We start from the raw sequence: 12838 nt of genomic DNA on the forward strand, positions 1-12838 counted from the left end.
CAATGGGTGCCAACTCATCAATTACTTAATAGTTCGTTGGTAGACATAGCATCTACATTAATATGATTACGAATAACCGAGTGGTCTGTTGTATATATACATCATGCTGTAATCAGCCATATTGCCAAAGTAAAATGGAGTTTACTCACTTTCTATTCGAAATAACGCGACATTGTTCTTCGACAAAAGTGTGCCATTTAATAATTGTCAGGGGCATCTACTCGCGTTTCAGTTTAAAAAATCTTTATCTGCTGACCTCCTTAGATCTTATTTATAAAGATTAAATGTGCTTTAATTAAAAAAGTCTTTATTATCAGAGAAAATGGGTGACATGTACTGTACAGTGCAATGTATTGACTAATTTTATTTATTCATTTTTATCGATCATATCAAACACAGATTAATGTCTAGCATTAACAATTAATATACAAAATGTTTAACACTGTTCCATTAAGTATTTCATTTTTATTAAAATAATTTTAATTAATAGTTTCTTTCTAAATGTTCAGCACGATCTTGCAAGTAATGCATCCAGTAATTAATACAAAAAAGTAAAAACATAAATGGAAATATGAACCTAGAATAATAATCGAAGCGATTTGTCGTATCTTTTGGTTTGAACACTTTCCAAAATGAACGTTTTGGTTTCTTCTTTAGCTTCTCTCTTAATTCTTTTTGGCATTCCTTACAACGTATTGCCCATTTTTCTGATTGAGGTTTTGTTTCCTCTGACACGCTCTGAAGAAAAAATAATATTAATTAGCTTGTAGTATCTTCAAGTTTGTACTTTTGTAATTTTTTATGTAATTATATTATTTAGGGGAGATCGGGGCAAGATCGGCATGTTAAGCTTTACTTAAATTTTGTGTAATAAATACTGCTGTAAACTGAAAAAAAAGCCTTTGCATATTGTCTATTGGAATGTTACCTTACTATAGAACTGGTTAAAATCAGTTTGGAAATAAAAATAATTAAAATAATTACAACTTTACAAGAAGAGAGAAATTGACGAAGTTGCCCCGGGTATAGGGGCAAGATCGGCAACTTCTCTCTTTTTGTAAAGTTGTAATTATTTTAATTATTTTTATTAAAGTTGCCCCTGGTATAGGGGCAACAGTAATGGGGCAAGATAGGCACGTATATAAAATTATGTTATTAACAATGTATAAGTTGGAATTCACTATTAAAACAAAGAAATACAAATCCAACACCCATTTAATATTATTACAACGAAATGCAAGTTCAAAGACATATATACATGAATAACAAATGCAAACATGTTTTCATTTATCATCTGTTTGATTTTTATCCTTTGCTTCTAATGTGGCTTTATGTTGCCGATCTTACCCCGCTAGTCATGATTTCGAAACATTAAGTACAACCCTGAGAACAGAATGCCAAGCCACGATCTGGCCACGTGAATAAGTTGAAGTTACATCCTTCTAACAGGAAAAGTAACTTTCGTTATCATGGAATTATAACAAAACCTGCCAATTCAATATAAATGGAAAAAAAATATTATATGGAATTGAACGAAAATGAAAATTTGCTTGATAATTCAACTACGCTTGTTGGAGAACAATAAAAACACTACACTCAACAAGCCACCAATAAAACTCAACTGCCTAACCTATAACCAAAGTCTCCTTTTAATTTGTTTTTTAAAAAAAGCGCTTGACAAACTTGCCCCGCATGCCGAAGTTGCCCCGATCTCCCCTAACTATGAGTACAAAGAGAGGAAGACAAAAAAATATTTTCAAGTGTTTAAATTGTAAAAGAAGAAAGAAAATGGAAGAAATAAATGTCGGGGAATCTGAGAAGACGGGAAGAATAGAATAGGATAGGTAAACAATGGCGATCTGTCAAAGGGGATGCCTACCAACAATGAAGGCCCCATTGAAAATTATAAATAATAGAGCACAAGAGGCTAGAACAGGTCCACAGGCACTTTCTACGGGACAATACTGGCCCTTAGTTACGTATTGAAAACAAAAAATCTAGAAACTTTCGTGTTGTTAGCTCGTTGGTAAGGGGCAAACCCGCGACCTCATTGTTCAGTGTTTTATCCACTCAGTTACTGTGAAAGGGAAGCTTGAGATCTGGACAGGAGCATGGACTTTTGTTGACAAAAATATTTTACAACAGAAAAGGAAACAGGAAGGTTATCCTGTAGACAGGAGAAAAAGTAGATGAAAGATTTGAAAATAACTGCCAAAGAGTACTGAGCATGATGGAAAGACTGGAATTTCCAAGCTTTGCATGTCTCTCTTCCCCGGGAGTTATGCATAAAAATATTCGAAGAAGGATAATAAATGAAAGTAATAAAAATAAAGCAAATTTACTTTAGTCTTCGGTTCCTTGAACTGATAAGCAACAGCATATTCTAATAGAGATGCAGTAACAAAGAAGGTACAGAAGAACAGCCATATATCCAAGGCTTTTATGTAGCTTACAGGTGGTGTATACGATCTCGACTGGACTACTTGAGTGATAATTGTAAGAATGGACGTAACGCCAAGGGTAATTCTAGCAGGCACTGCACTCACATCCAACCAAAAGGACAACCAGGAAAGCGTAACAACTAAAGCACTCGGAACGTACACATTAAGAATGCTGCTAGTTAATCGGCGGACGAAAGTGAAATTGCAAATTAAATATGAGAAATTACCTGGAAAAATAGAAATGGTTAAGAAATCTATGGACAAAATTTGGTTTTATTGTAATTATTCGTACCATCGACCCATGATTCTGTTACTTTAAAAGGCGTTGGCTTTATCATTTCATACTTTAATGGTTCAATTTCATCAATTAAAATAACACTATCCCCAAGACTTTTATAAATACTTCCTTCTTCTCCTGACCAAGCTAGAGTTGCCGTTTCTTCAGAATTCGCCACTAAATTTAAGAATCAAATGATTTAAAAATAACTTGAATATATAATTCACACGAAAGTTGTAAGCCTTACAAAATGCAATCTTGAAACAACAAAACTGGATATCCATAGGGTAATCTTCCATTTCCATTTTGCAAGCCACTTGAAAGCTATATCTGTAAAAGAAACAGTAAGAAATTCGTAGGGTTTTAATGCTTACAACTATAACTCACAATAATGATAATGAAAATGATAACAATAATTCATACCTCGTAACTTTATAAATTGTATGATCCTTCCTTATTTTAATAACAATGTTTGGAAGCGAAAACTGAAAGAGTTGAGCCCATTTACTATTGTCAAAAACTAAATCGGGTAACCATATTTCGTTTATGTAATTCTGTGGCAAAATTCTTGTTGATGTTAAATTAAGTTTGTGAATGTTCAATCTTGGATCCTTCCAATATTCGGTCATATATAAGTGAATTCGAAAATCCTGCAAGAGCTAAACTTAGTAAGAATTATTCTAGTAAAGTTTATATCTATAGATTGAATTCATTATTTATTTTGGAAATTTTACTTGTAAACATAATTCTATGGGAATAATTAAATTGTTTGTTTGCAATAAAGTTTCACTGTAAAACACATAACTCATAGTAAAGATATAAATTCAGGAACTCGCAGTGAAGTCGATCTGAATTTTAACTTTATTGCTCTCGTTTTAATAATAAAAGTATATAAATTTCTTCATTAATTATGTAAAATTTGTATGATTGTCACAACAACAACCTTCTTAAAATCCATTGTAAAAATTTGAGAAAACCAGAGAATAAAGAGATGCTTCACTGAAGATCATGTGCATTGTAGTGAAGATGTTACGTCAGGCATTTTATAAATTTTTTCTGTATAAGAGAACTTTTAACCATATCCATCGTGGGTTAAACCAAGCCCACAATAAAGGCGGCCTTGTAGTGAAGGAGGAGCCCATCATACCCAAAATGGACCACTCGTGAAAAATCCTGGGGAGTTGCTAACCTGGATTCGATTGATGCCCTCTGATGTTTTAATCATGTCAGCCACCCAACCACCCTGTTAAGCGTTATCTTTACCATTAAATCATCCTTGAAATTTAACTTAGATTATGATTGGAATTAAATTTAAAGGATGTTTCGGTTGTAAATGTAATTTTAGAAAAAGCAATTACAGATGCTAGACTGCATTATTGATACATTTCAAGATAAAGAAAGTTATAACCTTAATTTTCAAAATCTTAAAACAAATTTACAAGTTTAGGGCATAATAAAAAAATAATTACCATCGTCGCTTCTCTTATTTCATCAATATCCATAATTTGAAGGTTAACGTATACAGTAACTGGTCCTCCTAGAATAATTATCACATAAAAAAATGTATACATTGACTTAATTCACTACATTTAATTATAATTATAATTTATAGGTCTTCTTACGACCCCTTTAATAAACAATACATTAACGGAATATTATTAAAATGACCTTACCATTCTCAGAAGAAGGGGCGTGATACTTATCGTAATCATCTGGAATTAATTTAGCCCATGTTCTTTGGCTAATCTCGTCACTGTAAAAAGGAATTATACACAGCATTATATTCTATTAACATCAGATATATTAGCAATAAAATAATATATTTGTATTTACACCAAGAAAATTTGTTAAAATATTTAAGCACGACATGAATTTTCCTCTCGATGTCGTCCACCAGTGTTCGACTGGATAAAAGAACTTAACACTGGTCGCGTGTTCGCTCCTGACAGCAGAGTGATAACTTGCAGTTTTCCGGATTTTTTGCCCGTATATAGCACCCAAATAGAGCCAAATTCACGTAGAACCCTCGAAAGATCTCCAAAAAGTTGCATTGCAGTATCCTACCTAAAGAAACCTCTCGTTGAGAAAGATGTCTTTACCCTACCAATAATTAGAATAGTTAATTTTCAGATCGAAAGAAAAATAAATCGAGCTTTTAGATACCGACAAGAAATTTGTAAAGGGTTTGTTCTTCTCTACAAACACGGCACAGACCGAACTTATTCCTTAAATACAATAAAAATAATAAGGCGCCTATTGACCGTTCTCATAACCTCCAATTATACATAATTCCAATTAAAATGTTAATAAATTCCGATATAACGAACAATTATCTGTTATATCAGAGAATTTATTTTATTGTTATTTAAAGACAGTATTTTAGTTTATGATAATGAACTAATTTAGTTTATAAAACGATTTGTCGTGCTAAATAAATAAATTATTGATGTGTCATTTATCTTTTTTTCTAATCTTACACTGTCATCACCTCCGTAAATACAAATAAATGCTGACGTTAGTATTAAATAATTTTTTAACTATAAACGGTCACATTTAGTGGGAACTAAGGGTTTGAAATACAGTTTATTAGTATATATATAGGCCCTATATATAAGACATTTGAAATAGTAAATTTTTAAATATAATGAAATGTTTGTAATCCGGCCGTTCTCTAGTTCCCTACGTGCAGTAATCCGATTCTAATAAACTGTGAATGTTACTGTTTCCGGGAGTATTGCCAAATCCTAGACAAGCTTCCCACTAGTTTAAACCCTTAGTTTTTACAAAATTTGGCATGATATCGTCTCTGCATTTTGGCACGAAATTAAAGATGTTAGGATCGTCATCATAGGCGTTATTAATATAAAAATCAGTCTTTCAAAAATATTCTAAATCATTAAAGAATCCCAAGGTTGCTTCACTTTCCCACTAAATTTAGTGAAAATCCGTCTTGACTGGGTACCTTGATTGACGGCGATGGGAATGACAAAACGGCAATCACCTAAATCCGACACTTTTCCGGTGCCATATATTTCGGATTACCGAGATTTTACTGTATAATAATGATCCATTTGTCTACTCAGCTCTCAAACAATCCCTTGCAATTTCTCGATCCCCAAGATAAATCTATTTACTCTCCCAGGATGTGAACATTTGATCAATACAAAATCTATTATAAGAATTCTTCCCGCCAGACAGCGCACGAAAGAAGTGAGAAACACGCGGAAGTCATGTGATTTTGTGATGGATTGACGCCATTATCGATTACTTGATTACAGTTAATACTCAGGAATAAAGGTTTTATTATAGCACCACGTGTCTGAAGTCACGCCATTACTACTGAAACTATTGTCCGAGTTTATAAATATTATCTTTACACTTTAATTATAGGGTTTAATTTATAAAACCTTCATAAAAATTTCAGAAGATATCTTATGTAAGAGTTCTGTAATCCATAACTGTATGCTGTAACAGGAAAACACACTGTCTGAGCAGTTTCCTTACCTATAATATCGTCTATTATGTGGTTACGAGCTTAATTATTAAGCAAAATATTTAAATAATATGTCATAACTGAATTTATAAGATAAAAAATGCAACAAAAAATAATTAGTTACTGTTTATACTTTACTTGAATATAAATGTGTTTTCTGCCGCAGTGCTTCGTTCATAATAATTTATGCATTCAAAAGTTAATCAATACAAGTTGGAATTAAAATTTAAGTATTATTTACTAGAAAGTTTGAATAGAACCTTGCTAAAATTCTGAATGAACAGTTAAAGTGTTCCTAACTTTAAATAAAAATATAAATTTTAAGCAATTTTATAAATTAACGTTAAATAGCTTGTGTTCCTAATAATAGAACTGTTTAATTCTTTTAAAAATCGTTGTTATTTTGTTGTAGCAAGACGTTAACAGTCAAGAAAAACGGTTATTTAATTATTATGACCGTTAAAATTCAAATTTAAAATTAACCAATCGCGATAAAACCTCTAAATATAATTCAAATGTCATCTGTATAATGATTACTACAATAAATAATAAATTAATAACTGAGTTAATAATCATTTAAAGACTTTATATTCATTATGAGCTATGATTATATAATTAAATACTTCATAGTTCATTTATAAAATTATATAAAAAGTTGAGTAAATAAATCGTGCATTTTCGAAATTCACGCAAATATTCGTGATTGTGTTTTTATTATACGGAGAATATTTGTTTGATAAAGAGCTTCGTACGTTCTTATATTTAAAATTTATTGATCACAAGTAGTTCAATATATTAATTTTACATTTTACTTTAATTTTAATACACCAAGAATGATAATGTTTTTTTTTTTTAATTGTATACATCCATAACACTTATTTATAGGAAAATATGTATCAGTTTGCTGGATTTTACTATAATGAGTGATTATCCACACTATTATTATAAATAATTTAAATTTTAATATCGATCACACAACATTGTTCCATGATTAACACGTTAAATTGGTCAACGGTGAACACGCTTACAGTAAAATTGTATGCTTAAGTATAAAAATATAGTGTAATTTTTAATGTGAAAAGGGTTATATTGACAGTAAAAGGCTCGGAAACATTAATTATGAATTAAATTATGCAAGAATTTACAGTTATGTACTGTAAGACAGGCTCAAACCACTATCAGTATTTGTTATATAAATGACTATTAACACAATAATAATAGATCTACTTATCGATGATAAAATGAATGATGGTGATAAATTGTATGATTAACAAAATGAGAGAAATGTATAAAATTAATACTTTACCCTTGACAGAGTGCAGCAAAGGTAAGAAAAAAGGGAGCAATCATTGTTTATATGATCATTTATATTCCAGCTAGACTTACAACTGTTAGTGGATATTCGTGTTACTCTAGCTTTTATAGACTCAGAATTTTTATTTATTGATTTTTTTCCATTTTTAAAAGTTAAAATGTTTTTGTAGAATTCTTAAACAGATTTTACCTTTTAAACAAAACATTTTATAAATTATTCCTCTAATGGATGCATTTAAAATTTTAAAATTAAATCTAGAAACACGATAAATATAATAAAATTTGCAGTAGTTAGTCGTGTAATTTATAAAACGTATTGCCTTTATACAACGCATCACAATCAATAAAACACTTAATAAATATATTAATTAAAAATAAATAAATAATTAAGAAGTATCCCTCAAAGTATCAGGGAATGACACCAAACGAAACGAGGTACCTAGTGTAGTGTTTTACTAAAGAAGTTCGCATCACGCGACATTTTTAACACATTCGTATTGCTACCCATAACTGTAAACTAGAGCAAAGCGTGTTCAGACACCAGTGCCTAGTTCCAGTGCTAAATACGGCGCTAGACAGTACACCAAACAAGTTCACGTCACTTGACATTATCAATGTTTGTGTTGCTATTCACAACTCGAAAACAACAACACACTTTGTATTAGAGGTTTTATTATAACAAGTAAATACTTAGTGAAAGGTATACATTTGCTGCTGTTTCTGCAATTATTTTGTGATTTAATCTTAATTTAATTATATCAGGAACTGTTAAAAGTCTTAAAAATAATAAACTTACTACATCTTGAATTATCCAGAGTCACTTGCTATAAAATCGTGGTTAGCAGCTTACTCCCCTACATAAAATGTTCTTTGACAGTTTGAATCCAACGAACTGTCTGCTTTCATGTGACACTAAGAATTGCTAATAACCTTAATCGTCATTATAAACTTCTTTGATAGCAAATTATAAAATAAACGTATAACAAGAGAGTTTACAGAATTATTTCTTTATTTTGAACCAAAATGAAATTATTTCAATAAAATATCTTTAATAAATTTCTCAGAATATGTTGCCAACTAAACATAGCAGGAAAAAAACTTGCTTTAAAGTGATTTATATTAATACAATTTATTAAACATTCAACTGAACAATATATACTTCAACATTGAGAGTATTATTCTATATAAAAGAAATTACTCTTATCCCGATAGAAATATATCGAGTGATAAGAAATCTCTATTGAGGGAAGGTTTACTGTAATTCGATACCCTGAAAGTATACAGAATAAATTATTTCTTAAGTCGTTGCACCAAGACGAAAGCTCATACTTACAAATGATATTGCATAAGTTCTTCTTTTTCAGTCTTGTTAAGTGATTTATGATGATCATGTTCGTAGTATATCATCAGTTCTTCCAGTTCTTCAAGCATGTCCATATAATTCATTGTTAATTTTGCTTTTCCATCTCCTATAATTCCATCTGACAACACAAACGCTTAAGTTTTAACATGGAATATAAAATTTCTACAAAGTTTAAAGTTGATTCTTACCTTTAAATATCAACTGTAGTTTGACAACTTGAAAATGTTCATCTGATATAATAAAATGTCTTAATTCTATGGTAAACTGCAAGATCTTTTGTGAGAATTCCACAAAATCACCATTAACGTAACTAAAAGGATCGAAAAATGCTTTATGCAGTCTTAAAACGTCGTGAACTGGTAGTGATCTCTCTACCATTTCCATGATTGTACCCCGTCTGAAATATTTTTGTTTTATTCGAATCTGCATAAAACAAAAACTAATTAAATTTGCTTTAAAGTATGTTAATTTATTTTACGACATATTTATGCAAATTAACGGACAGTTAACAATTAATTTTATGACTGTCGTGTAAATACAAAATCTATGCATTTAACACCGAAACTTAATTCCTTTCCTTATTTCTAGTACAGGAATTAAATTCCACCCATTAATTCTGAGCGTTAATCAAATAATAATTTTCAATACTTCTATATTTATACTTTTAAAATATTTATAAAAATATATTAAACAGACATTCAAACCTACTTTTTCGTTATCCTTCAATATCTGGTATTGTGGTAAGAATGATAACCATTTGTAGAAACATTGTTCCAGGTAAATCATGCATTCCCAAAACAGTTGCTCGTAATTTTCATAATCTTTAGACATTTTTTTCAATCTAAAAACGAGTTTTACAAGTGATTTAAAATTGATTAAATGCTTAAAAATTAATAGCATAAGGATCTTTAAATATACCAATCACTTACACGACCAATAGTTCAGCGCCAATAAACAATGTAAGAAACATGCAAAATGCACTTAAGTAGAATTTTTCGTTTGGTAGCCGATAATTAGCCTATGATATTAACATCAATTATATGATATTTATGGTTGATACAAAGTTAAAATTATTAAAACCGTTCTAGAAAAGAAAATGGACATAAAATTCGATTGACGAAAAATAACCAACTCAACACGTGGGCGATTAGTGTTTCTCGTAAGGACTTTCTATGGCAAAATTTTAAATTATTTGTATTCCCTTCTTGCTCATATCGTACAAAGTTTTTTATTTATTTATTGCAATTTTTACGGTTTTCGTCCTTTGGGCACTAAGAAGGCCTTTCAACAAGGCCACCATGAATTTGGCCGGATTACGAACTCACCATATTGGAAAAGAATTACCTTTGAAAGAAATTTTGGTGTTAATCTCAGAGCGGTAGGTGACATCTTTATCACTTCTGGGCAATCCGGCTGTCTAACTAACGTTTTACATGTCTTGCAACTACCTTTACTTCCTAGTTACACCTGTAAATTCGGATATTTTCAGCCATTTCGGATTATACATATTGTTTTACAAAACATATTTAAAAACTTCCGTGTAATGTAAGCAAAAAAGAAATGTTTTAATGAATATAAATTAAACAGACACTTGCCATAGCGAACAATATCTTCGTAGCGAAACGCAGGTTCTTCTACCTAAGTAGTTTAAAAACAACAGAATTAAACAGTACACCTCACTTTATAAGTCTTAAATTAATAATTAAAACAATAATTTCATAAAGGCAATAAATGCCTCAACTTGCTGGTATAATGATTTCATGAAATGAGACAATATGTGTGTGTAATCCACCATGGGGATGCTTCCTGGAGGACTTTCTATAGTCCTTAAGAAACTGGCCCATATTTGATGTTAAAAGTGAAATGAAAACTGCAAAACTTCATGTACCAGCCAACTCACAACTAACTACCAGTGTTCGGTAGTGTTATCCAATTGACCATTGACTCATGTTTGCATTTAATAATACATTATCAATGAATTAATTCTAATTAAGTAATACACGTTCGAACCATTTTTGCGATGTTACACTTTATTAGGAAACATAGTGTTATTTTAAATTGTACATTTTCAAACAATAAAAATACTTTTAAAATATTCTAACATATCATTCCTTTAAAGGACAAAAGTGTCAAATCAATATATAAAAATAAAGTGTTCTTAAATTATAGGAAAAGTTAATTCGAATATTTTTATATTTAAAATTCGGTACAATTCACTTCGAAATACTTTTATATAAATTTGTCTTTATTCTCAATTTAACAGGAAATCGTGAGATTGATTTGTCGTTTGTCTTACTATCCGCCGTATTGTTTGCATACACTCCAATATGTTCTAATGACGTCATTTCTATTAAATTTCCTGTATTACATATTTGATTGTTTGAGTTTTTCACAAAACTTTTCAATCTTAAAGCTATTCCTTCGTACTCTGTATCCTTTGCAAGTTCTTTTCTTGTTTCAGGTTGAATATATTTTGTATTCCTTTGCCTCTCTATATCTGGAAAAGATGATTTTCCTGAGGATTTTTCAATAGATATAGATTTCGAAGATATTTCAGTTATCGACACATCGTCTGAAAATGTTACCTTTTTATTAACCACATTACGAATATTATATCCGGTCCCTCTTCTACAAGATAATATTTTGGATACATCAGCATTATCTAAGTTTTTCCTAAATACACATATTTGCTTGTTTGGGTCTGCTACTATTTTGGATACATCTTCCATTGAATTTCTTTTGAAAATTGATTTTTTATGTTTTTTTAAAGTATCATCTTCGATGATAGATCCGTGATCATTTGATTTCACTGAGGCATCGTCCGAAAATTCCGTACTCAATGTCTCTCTTACTGAAATTTTAAAAAAAGTTTCGTCTCTTGCAAATGAATAATTTGAGTTTTTTCTGTAACAGTTTTAATAAATTTTAAAATTTACAGGCTTACTGTCTTATAATTTGTTAATTTTGCCTTAATTATACATACCTTAACGAGCTGATATAGTAAACGTCTACATCATTGAAGAGTTTTGCGTAGCCAAATTTGTGGCAATTTAATAATATATATTCCATTCTTTCTATTTTTTCTTGAAACAGTTCTGTCGGTATATTTTCGCTAATGCTTACATCTATAAAACACATTAAATTCAATTAGAAATTAATTTTTAATGATTTTTTTAAAATACATTAATACGAAGTGTCAACATATAATTTACGTGAAATTGCATTTTGTGAAATTTAATTGTTTGGAAACAAAATTGCAAATTTCCTCGTTATCTTATCAAAATTATACATCATTCTAGTGTATAAATTATAATATTTTACTATAATTATATATACAAAAGCTTATTGAGAAAGATTCTGTAATTTTGCATATTATTAATGTCCATATATCAGGTTGTAAAGGTGAAATTTAGAAATTATGATAAAAGTATTTTATTGGCAATTATCTGTACAACGATTTCTGATCAGTGTTGTAGGTAATAACCATTAATATCAATTACATCTCGCCATCTTTGCTCGCCAACTTTCAATCTCATGAGCATAGAATGACTGGGAGTTTTCGTTGAAGAAACTCTCGAACCTCGTTCTCACACGTGTAATGTCATTAAAGTATATTGACAATACGATTCTGCAGGGCGCAAAATAAATGGTAATCAGTTGGCTCAAATCTGGGCTGTAAGGTAGATCAGGTAGAACCTCCTAGCCTAGACTGGTCAGCTTTTCTAATATCTTCTTTGCTCTATGCGCCGACACGTTGTCGTAGAGGTCTCGGACTTTGCCAACTTTTGGACGAAGTTCCTTGGTCTTGATTTTCAAATTCTCTAGTTGTTCACAGTACAACTCTTTCTTGACAATGATGTTGGTTGGAAGTAGCTCCATCGTGATGACGCCAAACATTCGTAGATCATCGTTTTTTTTCTGCACTATCGGATCTTTGACATTTTCTGTTT

The 12838-nt window shown here is 30.5% G+C and overlaps 2 protein-coding genes across 2 annotated transcripts; both read right to left on the reverse strand.

Annotated features, from left to right (window-relative positions):
* Positions 1 to 577: 577 nt before the first annotated feature.
* Positions 578 to 8326, reverse strand: LOC111614996 (glycine receptor subunit alpha-1-like; the record flags this gene model as incomplete). The annotated part of the gene is made up of 8 exons (XM_023356367.1): positions 8322 to 8326; positions 4392 to 4471; positions 4188 to 4255; positions 3142 to 3368; positions 2966 to 3048; positions 2734 to 2895; positions 2343 to 2668; positions 578 to 738 (listed from the first exon to the last, which is right to left on the reverse strand). Coding segments are annotated over exons 1-8 (1112 nt in total), but the record flags the coding sequence as incomplete, so codon positions are not given.
* Positions 8200 to 9847, reverse strand: LOC111614995. The gene is made up of 5 exons (XM_023356366.1): positions 9818 to 9847; positions 9597 to 9729; positions 9077 to 9311; positions 8859 to 9006; positions 8200 to 8795 (listed from the first exon to the last, which is right to left on the reverse strand). The coding sequence occupies exons 2-5, from the start codon at positions 9717 to 9719 to the stop codon at positions 8726 to 8728; spliced, it is 576 nt and encodes a 191-aa protein (XP_023212134.1). The 5' UTR covers positions 9720 to 9729; positions 9818 to 9847; the 3' UTR covers positions 8200 to 8725.
* Positions 9848 to 12838: the final 2991 nt, after the last annotated feature.

The sequence above is a fragment of the Centruroides sculpturatus genome, unplaced genomic scaffold (genome assembly GCF_000671375.1).
Source record: "Centruroides sculpturatus isolate CEXI.00-Female unplaced genomic scaffold, Cexi_2.0 scaffold2271, whole genome shotgun sequence".
Lineage (NCBI taxonomy): Eukaryota > Metazoa > Arthropoda > Arachnida > Scorpiones > Buthidae > Centruroides > Centruroides sculpturatus.

Excerpts from the sequence above, each read along its gene's own strand:
- LOC111614995 (XM_023356366.1), bottom strand. The coding sequence starts at position 9,719 with ATGTCTAAAGATTATGAAAATTACGAGCAACTGTTTTGGGAATGCATG. Across the intron at positions 9,007-9,076 it reads ACTACAGTTGATATTTAAAG|ATGGAATTATAGGAGATGGA; the intron begins GTAAGAATCAAC and ends TTGTGTTGTCAG. Across the intron at positions 8,796-8,858 it reads GAACTTATGCAATATCATTT|GGTATCGAATTACAGTAAAC; the intron begins GTAAGTATGAGC and ends GTATACTTTCAG.